Below are 17,641 nucleotides of genomic sequence, written 5' to 3' on the forward strand. Positions count from 1 at the left end.
CGTTATTGAACGAGCTGGACGGCGAGGGATCAAGAGATTCATTACCTGGCCTAACCTGACTTGAAACACATACAGTTTGTTTGGAACTTCCATCAGAAGAAGAGAAGACGACCGAGAAATTATCAGCACCGAAAAACGGTTCCATTTGAGATATCGAAGCGGCCGCCGCAACACTCATATATATATACGTATGGAACTTCTTTCGTTTAAATGCCATCCAGCATCGAGAAGATTCCGGAAAATTATTATCGTTGCTGAAAAATAATCTGCCAGTTCCCCTGGGAATTGAAAAATACATTCATGCGAAAGAGTTTATTTAAATGTTTTCTGCGACTTAAATACATTTGGTTTTGTGATTTTTCAATCAAGTGCAATTAACAGGTGGTTATTAAGTTAGCATTAACCATTGGTGGTGGACTTCGAGAAGAGTCCGGAAAGATATCGCTTCTGCAAAATAATCCGCCAGTTCCCCTTGGCATTGAAAATAACATGCAAGCGAAAGAGTTTATTTTAATGTTTTTTTTTGTGTTTTTCTGCGACCAAATACTTTCTGTTATTTTTCAATGGTTAGTTTCTCGAAGTATCGTTTTAGTACTCTGCTGACCGTGGATTGGACGATTCCCAGCATCTTACCGATGTCCCGATGTGACAACTCCGGATTCTCGGAATGAGTGCGCAGGATTAATTCACGACGCTCTTTTTCGTTCGACGACATTTTTCCAAATTTACGAAAAATTGACAGTGAAGCATGGCCAACGTGATCTATACACTCTTATCTGATTATAAGCGAAAGCTGAAGATATAATTCCTAAAAATTAAATTTTTTCCGTGATGAAATTTGATGTGACACACCCTTTATATATACGAGGTCCATTCTTTCCGACAATTCACGACTGGTTTGGTGACCGTTCTCCTTTAAAAGTGATTTGAGACGTTTTCCATCGAATTCAGAAGGGGCGTGTCATTTTTGAACTTTGCTAACCATTTCCATGCAGTAGTCTCGCCCAAGGCGCTTGTATAAATGTATAACAGGTGAAGCAACATCATCACTTCAATGAGAAGGGTATTACGGTTTGTGGAGCGGGGGTTGTTTGTTTTGATATTGCTAGGATACGCCATTTCTCATTTTCACATGCGAGAGTAGTGGATGAACTGGATGAGAATGAAATTCTACAAAATCATCCCGTCTTTTTCACATAAATTCGCGAAAGCCGAACAAAGTGGGCATCGTTCGAATAAGCGTCACAGCAGTTTGTAGAGAGCCGCCGGTAGCGTTCTGATGCTGTTTGTAAACAATACCGACAGCAATTCCAATATGGCTGAAAGTGCATTTCATATGATTGTTTCACCTGGTATATATAGAGGCGCCTTGGTCTCGCCTATGGCACCTTCCTACACGTCAACGTCCCGAGCTGCTTCGGCAGCTTTTGGACCTTGATGAAATGCAAAGAAGAACAGGTGTCGAAAATGTTGATTTTGTCCATTTTGTCCATTCATTTTACATACGGTTAGTCATACGTACAAAAAATATGTACCTTTTACTAATATTTGCATTACCAAAAGTATTTGGTAGTTTTCTACCAAGGATTTTTCTGAGTGTAGGGCACCCATGTCACACACACAGCAACGTCCATCGTGATAACTGTCAAACTCTCAAACTGGTGTAAATCAATGCGCTTAGTATACAACCAGGTAGGTCAAAATGTTGAAAACACTCGGCAGTCATCTTAAACTAAACAAAAGTAATTCACAGTTTGTGAACTATACTGATACTTTATTACATATTCATTACTATATAGATTATATTAATTACGTTCAACGATGAAAGCATTTCGTCTATCCTATTTGCGTTGACAACACTAACTTCGTGTTGCGCCATTTGGAAAAGAAAGTTATAATGGATTTTCAAGATGAAATTAACACACTTTTAAAATAAATATTATGAATGAAAATGAACTTTTTCGTACCATTCTACAATCATCTTGAAAATATACTGATTCTTTGCAAACAAAACATAGTGCGCTTGTGCACGATTTGTGAAATCTATTCAAGACAACATTCTATGATGCAATACTACTGAAATTATTGAGAGAGAGTGCATAATTCATTCAGGCTCTTGGGATCATTCTTTCTATTCAACATTTCAGATAAACAATCCCTCTTCCGCTTTCTGCCGTACTGTTTTAAACCACTCACCTAAACAACTTAGTGACCAAACTGGCGTACCTAGTTCCATAGATCTGCCATAGTTAGGTAGGTGTGGCAAAGACAGCTAAATTTGCAGCACACCTTAATCATATCCTTGCGAATACTTGCGAATACACCAGCCATTGATTTGACGTACTATATCGGAAGTAACTTCACGTAGCTACTCAAATTGGATTTGTAAAAGTTTAATGGTAAAAATGGTTTCTAAACACACTGATATAGTCTCGAAAGAAAAGAAGAACCGGAAGGGCATTCTTCTGACAGATAAAGTGAAGATTATCCATGATCTGGAGAATGGAATTGCAGTTCAAGAGATAATGAAAAAGTACCGCATTAGATCACGATCTACCATCTACACTATTCGAAAATCTAAAGTTAAGATAATGAACAATATTGCAAACATTCATGGAAACATTGGTATGGAATTTAAAGTTTTATGAAAAAAAATCGAAAATTTTTTTCGATTTATTCACAGCACACCGCAAAAACTTCAAACAAGCTCCAAGTTACCCAAAGGTGGATGAAGCATTGTACCTTTGGTTTCTGCAACAAAGACAACGCCACATTCCGGTGAGCCAAGAAATGCTCCAAATTCAATCAGTTAAATTTGTCAACGAATTGGAAGGTGAGTCTCATTTTGGAAGTAGAGGTTACATTGACAAATTCATCAAGAGATATGAAATTCGCCTTCTCAAAATTACGGGCGAAAAATTGTCCAGCAATATGGCTGCAATTGAGGACTACATCAAGAAGTTCTCTACAGGAATGCAAATAGAAACTTATGCCCGAGTCAGATTACTTACTTACGTTGATAAAAATTCAGTAGGGGCACCAGGAAAGAAAACTATCAAAGAACGTTTGACTTTTATGCCATGTTCTAACATGGACGGTACATTGAAGTTACCTCTGATGGTCATCGGGAAGTATCTTAATCCTCGATCATTGAAGAATATGAAGGAGCTGCCTGTTAACTACACAACATCCAAGAACGCTTGGATGACACGTAATTTATTCAAAACTTGGTTTTTTGAGCATTTTGTGCCACAGGTCCGAAATTTTTTGGCAGAATCAGGTCTTCCAATTCCACTTTTTAATGCAGAGGAACTGAAAACTAGTGACGGTGCTATAAGCACTATGTTTCTACTCCCAAACAAAACAGCGGCCTACATTCAACCTATGGATCAGAACGTAATCCAAATGATAAAATCACGCTATAGGAAGATCATGATGAGAGAGATTTTTGGTAGATCAGGTGAGTTTCATGACAATGTAAAAAGGATTAACGTAAAGGGTGCGATATTTTGGATTGCGGAATCTTGGGATAGAAGGTCCTCAATCATCGATAAGGAAGTCTTGGGATTTACTCTATAATCCGGAAGAAGTTGAAGATGAGGATGACCTACCACTGGCTGTTATTAAAAAGCGTCTAACAGAGATCAAGCAAAAAATTTTACACTCAAACGTGATAGATGAAGGGAATGTAGAGTTTGAAATTTTGAAGGATTTAGAAATCGTTGAAAAAGTACGCAATCCCACAGCAGATGATGAATTGACCCATACGATGGATTCCAGTTTACCGGAAGATAACACCATAAATATAACAGATCCTGACCTTGATGATTGTTTTCAAACGGTTTCTGATGAATTGGCGTTGAATTCTGTCGACATAATGATCAGATATGCTGAAGAAAATGGCTGGTCGCTTAATTCTCAATTTTCATTGCGTGAGATGAGGTCGAATATCTTGGAGAAAATAGCAGATAGAAATTCATTTTGAGATAGTTCTTATTACAGATTCTTTACTATATTGAATTATTTAAAATTGGTCGATTTAAATGTGATGAGGCATGTTTAACGCAAATAAATACAAATTAAAAACTCCACTCTGCATAGTTTTTTTTTTAATTATATATGTTCAGTTTTATTAATGAAAATGAGTGCTCCCGTGACAGAGTGTGTAGCATCACACATTATCATGCCGGAGGTTCGGGTTCGATTCCCATTCTGACCGGGGGATTTTTCGTCAAAAAAAAAGTTCTTCCGACCTGCACAGTGACTTTTGGCGGATGCAATGGCCTCTCAACAATCACGTGTGGAATTTCTGAGCCCCATATACGGAAATTTTGGGTGTTCACATAGCCACCGAGCTCGAAATGTGCCTCATCGCTGAAGAAAATTTGATGCGAAAATTCAGCATTTTATTGCTGTTGTTCGTTCACCCAATCGACGTATGCCCGACGCATTCCATGGTCACTACTCTCTAATTTTTGTACCAGTTGGACTTTATATGGATGTAGGTGCAAGTAATGTGTTTGACAAGCCCAATTGCTGAGCACGCCGTGGAATCGAAACATTCGGGTCATCCTCCACACTGGCAGCAACAGCAGCAATATTTTCGGCCGAACGCACATTACGATGATGCACAGGTTTCACAATATCCGCATTACATTAGCGATTGTGCGTCCGTAATGCTCGAAAAACATTTGCCGGTTTTTCATCATTTTTATAGTATAATTTAACAAAATTAACACGTTGTGCGATGCTAAAACGATCCATATTGTAAAATGGCAGACATTCAACTAACGATATGACGCTTTGGTTGACAGCTATGTCGAACGGTTGTCAGCGCAGGGCTGTATACTTTCGGAAGCCCGGAATGGAAAACCCTGTATATATACAGCGGTTGTCCGGTAACTGGGCGGAGGCGCAGCCCTGTTAACGGATTTTGTTCGTTAACTGGGCTGATTTTTAAAACGTTAAGAAACAGCGAGGGGAACGTCAATGATGCACTTAAAAAATATAAATTGAAAGATATGGAAGCGCAAAATAAAATCTACACTGGATGAAATAGTTACTAAATATAACGAACTTTTTGAAAAATGCAATCAATCTAGTCATTTTCTGCCGTGCTAATTATTGATTGAGTTTACAAGGAAAAATTATTAGACATGATTCGCATGATTCGAAAGTCGAATATCGGCTACATTTACCCGGTGATAATGCACATGTTACAATTATATCAAAACTCTTACCTCCGCATTGCCTTATGGCAACAACAAACATATTTAATGCGCGCTTTTCTCACCACAGTCTTCAGATATGACACATTCAAGTTTACGTATGCTATCGAATAAAATAGACTAACCTCTGGTAGGGATGTCCATTGAATCTGACATTCATTTTACATACCACAGCAAACATCACACAACAACAAATCATATACAATGTCGTTCAATAGATACATTGTGTACTTTTAAAATCGTATAAAATGCGAAAATCACTATTTTATTTATCTCTACAGATTAATTCTTAATTCGGCGTAACAAACATCGGTTTTATGATATACACTATCGTAAAATTGATCTATACCAAATCATTTATGCATATCAGGCTATGCAGATTGTAATTCGAATGAACATATTAATTGAATTAATGCAGTACTGTGTAAAAATTGTATTACACTAGCAAATATTAAATCACATAACTTTTGCATATAAATTCGTATCAAATAACAATCGTATCAAATATCTATCGAAGGGTGCACCATGTATATCCGAAATCGTATAAAATGCCAAAACACGATTTCCTGTGTGATTGATGGAGTCGTATTTCGGCATAACGATCATCCTAGTATCGCGATATGCACATTCTATTCAGTTTATATAGCATTGTCAAGTCAAAACGCATATCAGTGTATAAAGCATCGTATATCGTTATATACGGCTTTGTATGCATATAAAATATGGTATATACGTGTATCGCCTCCACATTTTCGTGTATATGCCAGTTATATGCATCATATATCATCCAAATGTTTCTTCGATGTATGTGTATAGCCCCTAATTATGGCCACTCATACGATTTTATGTTTGCTGGGACATGCTGTGGGAAATCGTTGTACAGTAAATCATATTAGATCGTAATTGAGGCCATATTACATCGTATTAGAAATTTGACACATCCAGATCCGTGATGTCGTCTGGTGCTGAAGGCATCTTTAAATTGGTAAAATTTAAATGAAAATTTTTACTTCATGTTATTTGATTACTTAAAACACGTAGCACTGAACCTGAATTGTCCACATCTTTATATAAATTTCGATACATTTCCACTAAAATACAATAGGCGACCAAAAATGACGTATTCGATTGCATCTCTTTCGTTTCATATGTACGAGTTTTAACTGCTCTGAAATTATATTTCGAAACGCCGTGCGAGATATCCACTGCTAAACAATCCAAGCAATCGGAGCTCGAGTCCTATCTGTGCAATTTTCTCAATCATCGCCACTACCGTCACCGCCACTCATTTATATCCTTCTCCCACTATTTCTATCAGGTTGTTCCGAAAGTTTTCACCCTCAAAGGTCAATCGCTTCCGAAGTGTCGGGCACCATGTTGAATAGCATATTCATCGCCTTCTTAATGCTTTTGACACAGAAGAGATGCCTCATCATTCACGGGCTGGTATACCTGGTATACACTGTGTCGTGCATATGCTCACACGGAGCAACTGCGCTATCGTTATCGTTATCATACGCAGGCCACTCGGTGACCTGCACGAGACCGTCCTGCCGGCTTACGAGACTGTGCTCCGCCTTGCGTTCCACCATTCGGTGAGCGCACCGCATGCAGCCTTTATGCGTGCTATCGTAAATACCTCTCTCACGCGGTACCACTTGGCTGCAAGACTGTGCTCCACCTTGCTTCCAACATCCATGGCCACCAATGAGGTACATATAGAGGTGGAGCAGTAGGCGAAGTGTATCTGTATTGGCAAGCAGAATATCGTGTCGTAATTATTTGTATTCAATATGGAATGTATATGGAAGATACAAAACAATGTTGAAAGTACTTACGATTGCATGATAATTTGAGCCAAAATTCTCATGAAATCATTCAACTGGTTGTTTTTTAACAGATGACAATTATATCGTGGCTTATTTCGATTATTCATGTGGTAAAAAGGTCCAGAGAGCAGTCGTATGCTTAGTTCTCGAAAGCAGTAACATTTTTGGTGAAATTTTGATTAATTGGCGATTATTATCTCACAACATACACACCGACACTGAGAGCCTTCGGAACATCAACTTCATAACGGCTAAAATATTGAAACTTCGTTTGTTTCTATGAACGTGGGGGAGTGAAAATGGAACATGGAAATATCACTTTTATCCGTATTTTTCGACGTTATTCCACAAATATTCACTTCACGCTATCACATTAGCCTCATATTCAACGGGAGCTCTACAAAAATGTACATTTTTCATTGATAAATTACTTCATGAAAATAGCATTTTCACATGGATGCGGTGAGCAATCAAAGATAAACACAACGACTGACGTCACTATTTGCGAAATAGTTTTGGCAGCGCATGCTATGTCGCTCGAAACTCAACCATCTTCATTACCTTTTTTCCAGGACATTGCATGGCCACATACAAAAGCAACCCGATATTGTTAAATTGGACGTTGGTCCGAAGCCCCGAAATTATTATTTCACTTATAGATTTGAAACATTTGCCAAGGAAAGTATTTTTGAGGGAGAGAAACAAGTAATAATTGGATCGGGAAATCTCTGGGGAGTACGGAGGATGAGGTAGAACGTTCCAATCAAACTGTTATAATTCGCACCTTACGGCCAACGCAACATGCGGTCTTGCGTTGTCGCGATGGAAAACGATGCCTCGTCGGTTCGCCAACTTTGGCCTTTTTCGTGTTATGGTTGATTTGGATTGATCCAGTTGCAACATTTGTCGGTATCGACCATATCACCTTGAGGAAGAGGTACACCACACCCCACAAAATCTTCTTCAGATGAAGTCCAGGCTTCGCAACAATTGAAGTCTATTTTATATTTCTCCAACTGCTTTCAGTTCTCGCAGCGAATTCGTTTCTATGTCTTCAATGCTGTCAAAACGGGTCAAAGCGGAAACTTGAGATTCGGAAATAAGATAAAGCCACACGGGGCAATATCTGGAGAGTACGGTGCTTGTTCAATCACATTCGTGCCATGTTTAGCCAATAATTCGTTCACAATGATCGATCGATGAGCTGGTGCATTATCGTGTTATAAAATACAAGTGTTATACTTTCACAGTTCAGGCCGTTTGCGATTAATTTTCTCTCTTGAACGGCTCATAACGTCACGGCAGTACACTTGATTGACCGTTTGGTCCTCCGGAAGGAATTGCGAATGGACAGCACCACGAATATCGAAGAAAACAGTCTTCATTACTTTCACATTTGATCGACTTTGACGTAGTTTTTACGGGCTTCGACTCGTTTGCAGCGGTTCATGATGATGTTTGTTGACTCGTTTGTATGTCATACTCGTACACCCATGTCCCGTGGCCAGTAATTATGCGTTGGGTGCACGTGGGATCAAAATTTGATTGTTCAAGCATGTCAAATGGCTGAATGATTGCGATGAAATTCTTGAAAAAAATTGCTCTTTTGGCACTAGTCGTGCAGCGACTTTTCTCATGCCTAAAACATCATCCAAAATATTATGAACGGTCTCGTGAGATATGTTATTCGCGAACTAGCTCTCTTTAACTAAAACAACGACAAGACAAAGGAACTGAAGTCTCATGTTACTAATGAGAAAAAATAAATAAATAAGGCCACTAACAGTAGTACATACTTAAGAAAATTAAAAATGTTCAGCAGGAAGATTCCAAATTCCTGGTATATATTTGACAGAGTGTATGCACGAAGAATGCTTCGATGTTAAGCCGATATTCTGCTATAAATGTTGACATTTGTATTTACCATTTACTCACGTAGATGTACGCATAGTTAGTACAGTAGAAAATGACTATCGAATTGGTATTAGTCAGAATAAAATCTGTTATATAAATATGTACTAATTATTTCTCTCAGTGTATTCATGATTATAGATCTGTGATGCATTGGAGTACCCCTAACCAATGTTGTTGTTTATGCCAAGACGGGTCTATGGTACTAGGTGAGGCCGTTTCGTCACTAAGTTGGTTAGGGGAGCGGTATATGAAAACAGTACGGAAGAAAGCAGAAGGGGAATTTTTTCCTTGAAGTGTGAAAGAGACAGACTGATCACGAGCGAGCTTGGGCACAAGCGTATTGTGTTTTGTTTACAAACAAAACACAGTAGACTTCCAAGATGGCTGAAGAGTGGTTTTAGCAAGTTGGCCCACCTTAGGATATACTTCTACGCGCCTTGGTTTATGCTATTGTTGCCGCCGCCCTTAGGCATAACACCGGTGGGCACGCTGAAGAACCTGTCGGAAAACGATCGTCGTGACAGATCGGAATAGACCAGAGTTTGACGTTAAGGATTTATAGAAAAGAAGAAGTAAACAATAATTCTATAGAGAAGAAAGCATTAAATTGAATTGAACAAGAAAGCTATAGTCAGAAGGGTTTAAAACTAAAATTGAAATTATAAAGTCTATTGAATTCGTTATTCTAGTTATTTTCGGATTCGATTAGTAAATCTCGATAAAGATCGATTAAAGAATTTGTTCGGTAAAGAAACCGATGAACAGAAACACTAATGTAAGTAATTTATATACCTAAATTGTCATAAAAATAAATGAAATGATTTTCAGTTTTGAGCTGCGTACTACAACCTGCTACAAAAAGAGTTTTTCAAATTCGATCCGAACAAATTTCTCAAAAATTAGTGAGATGCCATCCTCCAAAGAAAAACATAACCGCGAATCGACCGGGTATGATTGTGCGTTGTGCGAGAAACCAAACCATGCAGATAGCGATATGGTTTACTGTGAAACCTGTCACAAATGGTTTCACTTCATGTGTGCAAAGGTGACCGCAGAAATTCGCAACAAACCGTGGGCCTGCAAGGATTGCAAATTGGCAGCCACGGACGACAGCCCTAAAACGCCAACCACAGAAAATACCATTGTCGATATTTCCGATTCGCGGGAGGAGTCGGGTGACGGCAATACTCACGTCGAAACAGAGCTTGATGAAGATGAGTTACAACACCGGAATGAAATGTTGCAGATTAAGAAAACATTCGATCGTCAACTTCAGAGGGAGAAGGAGAAAATGAAACTACAACTTCTTCTAGAACGAGAAATGCTGGAAAAAAAGAAAGCAGTATAAGCGGAACTTAGTAGGATGCGAAGCGAGCTTTACAAGGAGTTTCAGTATCAAGAAGATGAAGCTGGCGGAGGTCCTGTTGTACAAAACCGGCCGCAAACGGATGCGGATTTGGAAACATTGTGTAGGGAGAAGTTCAAATTCCCAAACGATCAAAACAAATATGTTGTCGATCCACGGGGAGCTTTTTCAAAAGTTTCCACTCTCAAAGATGTACCGACGCAACTGGGTACCAACAAGGACAACCTACCACCTCTTGATAAAGTTTCGAAGGAAAATGCATCGCTCCGGGACCACCTGGTGCCATTACAAATGGACAAGCCGTTTATGCCGCCCGTACAGGTGTCTCACTTTATGGAACAGCCCCCACACCGCTCCCCTAATCCAGCCGTTCAATAGGGATACCAGGAGTTGTCAAAAGCGCAGATAGCTGCACGGAAGGGCCCATTCGCTAAATTGCCGGTGTTCACAGGGAAACCAGAAGAGTGGCCCCTTTTTATAAGCAGTTTCATAAATGGAAATGCAGCATGTAATTGGAGCAACCTCGAGAACCTCGGAAGACTGCAAGAGAGCATTAAGGGACAAGCTTTGGAAGCAGTAAGGAGCAGATTATTATTCCCAGAGTCGGTCCCAAGAGTAATTGAAACTCTTCGTCATCTATATGGTAGACCGGAACAACTTCTCCATACCCTGATGCAGAAGGCGAGAAAAGCTGAACCACCTCGCATTGATCGTTTAACCACATTTATTCACTATGGTATGGTCGTCCAACAACTGTGTGATCATTTGGTGGCCTCAGAGCTTGTAGATCACCTCGTAAACCCGATGCTTATCTCAGAACTGGTGGAGAAGTTGCCCCCCAGTACTAAACTAGAATGGGTAAGGTACAAGCGACTACAAGCTGCAGTGAATTTGTCAACGTTCTCCGATTTTCTATCCGGAATCGTCTCGGAGGCAACCGAAGTCACACTCTACATGGAACCGCAGTCGGAAAACCGTTCCAACCGTAATAGGAACAATGTTAAAGTGAGAACCAGAGAGAATGAGGGCTTCCTGAACACCCATATGGGAATAGAACAATCGTCGAAACAGCTATCAGATCAGCAAAAAAGCTACGTTCAGTACGCCAACCGCAAGCCATGCCGTGCGTGCGATCAACTAGATCATCGCATTCGTCTATGTCAGAGTTTAAGAAGTTGGCCTGGAGTGACAGAATGAAAATTGTGGAGCAATGGAAATTGTGCCAGCTGTGCCTTAACGAACACGGACAAACGCGCTGCCGTTTCAAAGGCCACTGCAACATTGGTAACTGCAGGGAACGTCACCACTCACTCATTCATCCGACGAATTCAATTGCACCGCTTTCAACAAACTGTCTCATTCATAATTCGGAACAACATCCCGTCATCTTCCGAGTAGTTCCAATTAAACTTTATAACGGGAAGCGAACTATGGACGTCATCGCTTTCTTGAGGGAGGGCTCGTCGTATTCTCTGATGGAAAGCAGCGTTGCTGATCATATGAATTTAAGCGGTGTCTGGAAACCAATAATCGTGAAGTGGACGGCTGGCATGAGCCGACTGGAACGAGATTCAAAATCCATCGATGTGTCGGTTTCTGCAAAAGGATCAAAGGAAAGGTTTCTTCATCGCAATGTCCATACGGTACAGCAGCTGCAATTGCCGGAACAGAAGATACGATTTGCAGAGGTAACGAATCGATTCAAGCATCTCTACGGTCTGCCGGTGGCTGATTGTCTGGACGGTCCTCCCAGGATTCTCAACGGTCTCAAACATCTGCACGTGTATGCACCACTTGAGTCGCGCATTGGCAAACCTGGCGAACCAATAGCAGTACGAGCGAAACTTGGTTGGACAATATACGGCCCTCAAGGCAACGATGATCCATCTGCCGGTTTCACTGGTCATCACGAATCTGGTGAACTAACAGACCAGGATCTGCGTGAACTTCTCCGAAAACATTTTACTTTGGAGGAGTCTGGAATGTCCGTCATAGTGCTTCCAGAATCAGACGAAGACCGCAGAGCCAGAGAACTACTGGAAAAAACAACCATCCGTGTCGATGACCGCTTCGAGACGGGGCTCTTATGGAAAGATGACAACCCGCAACTACCAGACAGCTTCCCGATGGCGCTAAAGCGAATGAAAAGTTTGGAGCGGAAATTGGCGAAAAATCCACAGCTTGAACAGAATGTGAAAAATCAAATTGAGGAGTATCAACTTAAAGGGTACGCCCACGTCGCAACGCCGAAGGAGTTATCGGAAGCAGAGCCAGGTAAGGTCTGGTTCCTTCCACTAAACGTTGTCTTAAATCCCAAAAGGCCGGAAAAGGTCCGGTTGGTTTGGGACGCAGCGGCATCTGTCCAAGGAAAGTCTCTCAACTCCGTGTTGTTAAAATGCCCCGACCTTCTCACCAGTCTCCCATCAGTACTGTGTCCTTTCCGTGAACGCCCTGTCGCTTTCGGGGGTGATATTGCAGAGATGTATCACCAATTTAAAATACGTGCGGACGACAAATCAGCGCAAATGTTCGTTTTTCGACCGAGTTCATCCGGTCATCCGGTGATTTACATAATGGATGTCGGCACTTTTGGTTCCACCTGTTCGCCATGTTCGGCGCACTACATTAAGAACCTAAACGCGAAGGATTTTGTCGATCAGTTCCCTGATGCTGTCAAGGCAATTGTTGACAAGCATTACGTCGACGATTACCTTGATTCCACATTCACGGTGGGTGAGGCTATAAAGCGGGCCAGTGAGGTTGCGTTCATCCATTCTAAGGCAGGATTTACCCTTCGGAAATGGGTGTCAAACAGCTCAGAGTTCTTGAAATATTTTGGAGAGCTAGCAAAAAACCAAATGATCCACTTTCGTTGTGATAAGACCGGCGGTATGGAAAGAGTTCTGGAGATGTCCTGGAATACAGCAAAAGATACTTGCGTGTTTGCTACCGTTCTGCGCGACGACTTGAAGTCTTTCTTGATGGAAGGGAAGCTACCTACAAAACGTATTTTATTGAGCATCGTCATGAGCTTTTTTGATCCGCTCGGGTTGTGGGCGTTGTTCACTGTATTTGGAAAAATGATCATCCAGGATCTTTGGAGAAACGGTTGTTCTTGGGACGATATCCTCGATGAAATATCGGCGCAGAAATAGTTCAGGTGGATTGCTTTGCTACCACAAGTTCAAAAAATGCATGTTTCTCGCTGCTACTTTCCCGGCATTACGCCATCCGATTACCAGAACCTCGAACTTCACATTTTTGCAGACGCCAGTGAAGATGCCTACGGGTGCGTCGCTTATTTCCGAGTTATGTTAAATGGACAACCAAGGGTAGCATTAGTGTCGGCCAAATCCAAAGTTGCTCCTCTGCAATATATGTCCATTCCTAGAATGGAGCTTCTTTCTGCTGTACTGGGCGCGAGAATGTCCGCTGTGGTAAAGGCCAATCACTCGGTACAGGTGAAACGTCTCGTGATTCACATCGATTCCGCAACTGTACTCTCCTGGATTCGCTCCGATCACAGGAAGTATAAGCAGTTTGTGGCATATCGTATCGGGAAAATATTGAGCCTCACGAATCCTATCGAATGGCGCTGGGTTCCTTCGAAAAGCAACATATCTGACGTTCTAACCAAGTGGGGTAACAACGGACCACCGCTTGAAACTGGCGGAAGGTGGGTAAATGGACCTGAGTTTCTGTACCGCCCTGAGGATGAATGGCCACAACGGATACTGCCCGAACCGGATGTAGAAGAAGAGCTGCGAGCGTTCCATTTGTTCCATGAAATTCTATTTCCCAAGCCTTTGATAGATACCGCACGTTTTACGCGCTGGAATATTTTAGTGAGATGCATAGCTTGCGTTTTTCGTTTCATATCAAACTGCCGCAGAAAGGCAAAGAAGTTGCCAATCGAGCCCGTTCAAACCACACCAAAGTTGGAAAAGTTGCTTAAAATTTCGTTACCGTATATCAAAATTCCACTGAAATGCGAGGAACATCGTCGAGCAGAAAATTACTTGTGGAGAACAGCACAGCAAGAAGGGTTTCCGGACGAAGTCAAGATATTGTTAAAAAACCGGAATCGACCACATGTGCAGTGGCACTCCGTTGAACGATCCAGTCCTCTGTACAGATTGTCCCCCTTTTTGGATGATTCTGAAGTTATTCGGATGGAAGGGCAGACAGCCCATGCAGGTTTTATCGCGTTCGAACAGCGCTTCGCTATTGTTCTTCCAAAGAGTCACGACGTTACCAGCAAGCTTATTCTTCATTATCATAGACAATTCGGTCACGCGAACCGTGAGACAGTAGTGAACGAACTCAGACAACGCTTCTATATCCAAAACATTCGAGCTGCGATGAAGAACTGTGCGATGTGCAAAATTAATAAGTGCCAACCAGCAGTTCCCAGAATGGCACCTCTGCCTGTACAACGTCTCACTCCGCAGCTACGTCCGTTTAGTCACGTGGGGATCGACTATTTTGGTCCCGTCATTGTAACGATTGGACGACGATCTGAGAAGAGGTGGGTTTGCCTGTTTACGTGCCTAGCGACTCGGGCAATTCACATGGAAGTCGCCCATAGCCTAAGCAGTCAATCGTGCATGATGGCCATCAGGCGATTCATCTGCAGAAGAGGTGCTCCATTGCAATTTTTCTCAGACAATGGTACGAACTTTCATGCAGCCAGTAAGGAGCTCGTTCAAGAGGTGCGTCGTATCGATTTAGAGTGTGCTGATGTCTTCACCGATGCTAGAACTCGATGGACGTTTAACCCCCCTGCGGCGCCGCACATGGGCGGCGTTTGGGAGAGGTTGGTTAGGTCGGCGAAGGATGCACTTAAGGCTCTACACGATGGTAGAAAGTTAAATGACGAAATTTTACTCACTGTGCTAGCTGAAGCTGAGGACATGGTGAACTCTCGGCCGCTCACATATGTACCACAGGAATCAGCGGACGTCGAAGCCATATCGCCGAACCACTTTCTTCGAGGGCTGCCTTCTGGAGAGTGTGAAGAGGTCCACGTGCCGACAAATTCGGCCGAAGCGTTGCGGGACAATTATAAGCGATCCCAACAAGTGGCAGATATACTGTGGCAAAGATGGTTGAAGGAGTACATACCAACCATCAATCGCCGCACCAAGTGGCATGGAGAGCATGAGCCTATTCAAGAAGGAGAACTGGTATATCTGGTCGATGGAAGTAACCGCAGAACCTGGATTCGTGGAATAGTGGAGAAGGTCTTCCGAGGCACCGACGGCAGAGCTCGTCAAGCATTGGTAAGAACATTGAAGGGAATTTTTCGACGAGCAGTCGCCAAGCTTGCGGCAATGGAATTAAGATGTAAATCTGGCCAGATTACTAGTTCTGAACCAGAGTTACGGTAGGGGGAATTGTTGCCGCCGCCCTTAGGCATAACACCGGTGGGCACGCTGAAGAACCTGTCGGAAAACGATCGTCGTGACAGATTGGAATAGACCAGAGTTTGACGTTAAGGATTTATAGAAAAGAAGAAGTAAACAATAATTCTATAGAGAAGGAAGCATTAAAATAAATTGAACAAGAAAGCTATAGTCAGAAGGGTTTAAAACTAAAATTGAAATTATAAAGTCTATTGAATTCGTTATTCTAGTTATTTTCGGATTCGATTAGTAAATCTCGATAAAGATCGATTAAAGAATTTGTTCGGTAAAGAAACCGATGAACAGAAACACTAATGTAAGTAATTTATATACCTAAATTGTCATAAAAATAAATGAAATGATTTTCAGTTTTGAGCTGCGTACTACAACCTGCTACAAAAAGAGTTTTTCAAATTCGATCCGAACAGCTATATTTGACGTTTAACTGATTTTTTACTGGGCTATAGCCCAGTTAAAAGGCGGCCCAGTTAAAGAACACACAGTTAGTGAACAAGTGCTGTATTTAGAAGAATTTCTACCAAACCGATTATTTTGACCAGTGTGATAGTTGTCAAAATATTAAAATTTCAACGGAAATAAAGTATATTTAGAAAAAGTCATTACATTGTAAGAAAATATTTAATGAAATTCCAAGACAAAACCTTGCGAACAAATCTATATGATTTAACCGGTCATTTTGCGTCGTAAGTACAATTGGTTATCTAATATTGGGCGGACTCGATTATATACAGTCTTCAAATTATTTTCACTGCATATATCGAATCAAAACATTTTTTTATTATTTTACATTCATATATTCTTTGGTTTTTGATAACAATACAATACAGTGTTAGCGTTAGTCACAGAATCAGTAGTCGATTCGAAACGTCATAGAGAAGTATTTTCAGTTACCTCCTTAGAACTTCTTAGTACTACGTATGAGAAGTCACATAATATATATCCGATGCGAACCGTTATAAGGGAATCTATTCGGATACCTTCTCAGATAACCGATTGTTAACCGCCGGCGTCGCGATTTGACATTAAAATAGAGTACTTGACGTGGAAAGTCATAGTATATACGACCAAATATTTATTCTATAGGAGCTTTTTCGGTTACCTTGTTAGGCAGCGTTAGTCCGCGTTAACATAACCACATCATGTACCTTAGTGAATCCTGATTGTTACCTCCCCACACTAACAACTATCCCTTCCTTGATAAACGGTGAGGTGACACTTCTGGCCTTCGGGCGGCAAATATCATACTAACATTCCTTCCCTTCCCCTAGTGACTATAAGGACGTGGCCGGCATCGCCATTGACTATTTAAAGCTCGAATCACCAAAACTTGCACACCGAGAATGATTTGTTACTCCCAAGCGTCATTTAGTGTGTTTTTTGTGCAATCTCGCTGATTTCACGGTGAGTAACTACGAAGTTTACAGTCTGCCTAAGGTCAAGCTCAAACGCAATATCTTAGTGGCAAGGAGAAAATCTGGTGCGAGTTGTCAGCGAGTTGTGTTCAATAACAAATTGGGGACGCAATCAAATTAACGAAAAGCGTTGGCAGCTTTTAGCGATTCTTTTCCAGTACTTTCTTGTAGGAAATCCGAAAAACGCTGACATACACGTGATACACGAATCGAATGCAGCGTTCGTTCTGTGGCCAATTAGAGAGGAGAGAGGAAATATGATGATTTAAGCTCTGCCATTTCTCTATAGATCGCAGAGATATTTGCATCGCATTCTCGAATATATCCGGTCGAATAAATTAAATTTCACAGAAAAATCTTCGAATACGATTTTGAATACAATATTACATCCAAACTGTTACCGACTATCAATGAATGATGTTGATCCTCGTTGTCTAGAGCCACATTTAAGTACTGTACTTATTGA

General features: G+C 41.1%; 3 protein-coding genes across 3 annotated transcripts; all 3 read left to right on the top strand.

Annotated features, from left to right (window-relative positions):
• Positions 1-2,405: 2,405 nt before the first annotated feature.
• Positions 2,406-9,505, top strand: LOC129761565 (jerky protein homolog-like). Its single transcript, XM_055759302.1, has 4 exons — positions 2,406-2,625; positions 2,684-3,211; positions 3,275-3,460; positions 9,441-9,505. Exons 1-4 carry the CDS (start codon positions 2,406-2,408, stop codon positions 9,503-9,505), a joined length of 999 nt encoding a protein of 332 aa, XP_055615277.1.
• A 1,570-nt stretch (positions 9,506-11,075) lies between these two features.
• Positions 11,076-13,492, top strand: LOC129761566 (uncharacterized). The gene is made up of 2 exons (XM_055759303.1): positions 11,076-11,460; positions 11,502-13,492. Exons 1-2 carry the CDS (start codon positions 11,076-11,078, stop codon positions 13,490-13,492), a joined length of 2,376 nt encoding a protein of 791 aa, XP_055615278.1.
• A 36-nt stretch (positions 13,493-13,528) lies between these two features.
• On the top strand, positions 13,529-15,727 carry LOC129761568 (uncharacterized). The gene has a single exon (XM_055759304.1). It carries the CDS (start codon positions 13,529-13,531, stop codon positions 15,725-15,727), a length of 2,199 nt encoding a protein of 732 aa, XP_055615279.1.
• The last annotated feature ends 1,914 nt before the right edge of the window (positions 15,728-17,641 follow it).

This window comes from Toxorhynchites rutilus, chromosome 1, assembly GCF_029784135.1.
Source record: "Toxorhynchites rutilus septentrionalis strain SRP chromosome 1, ASM2978413v1, whole genome shotgun sequence".
In the NCBI taxonomy this organism is placed as follows: domain Eukaryota; kingdom Metazoa; phylum Arthropoda; class Insecta; order Diptera; family Culicidae; genus Toxorhynchites; species Toxorhynchites rutilus.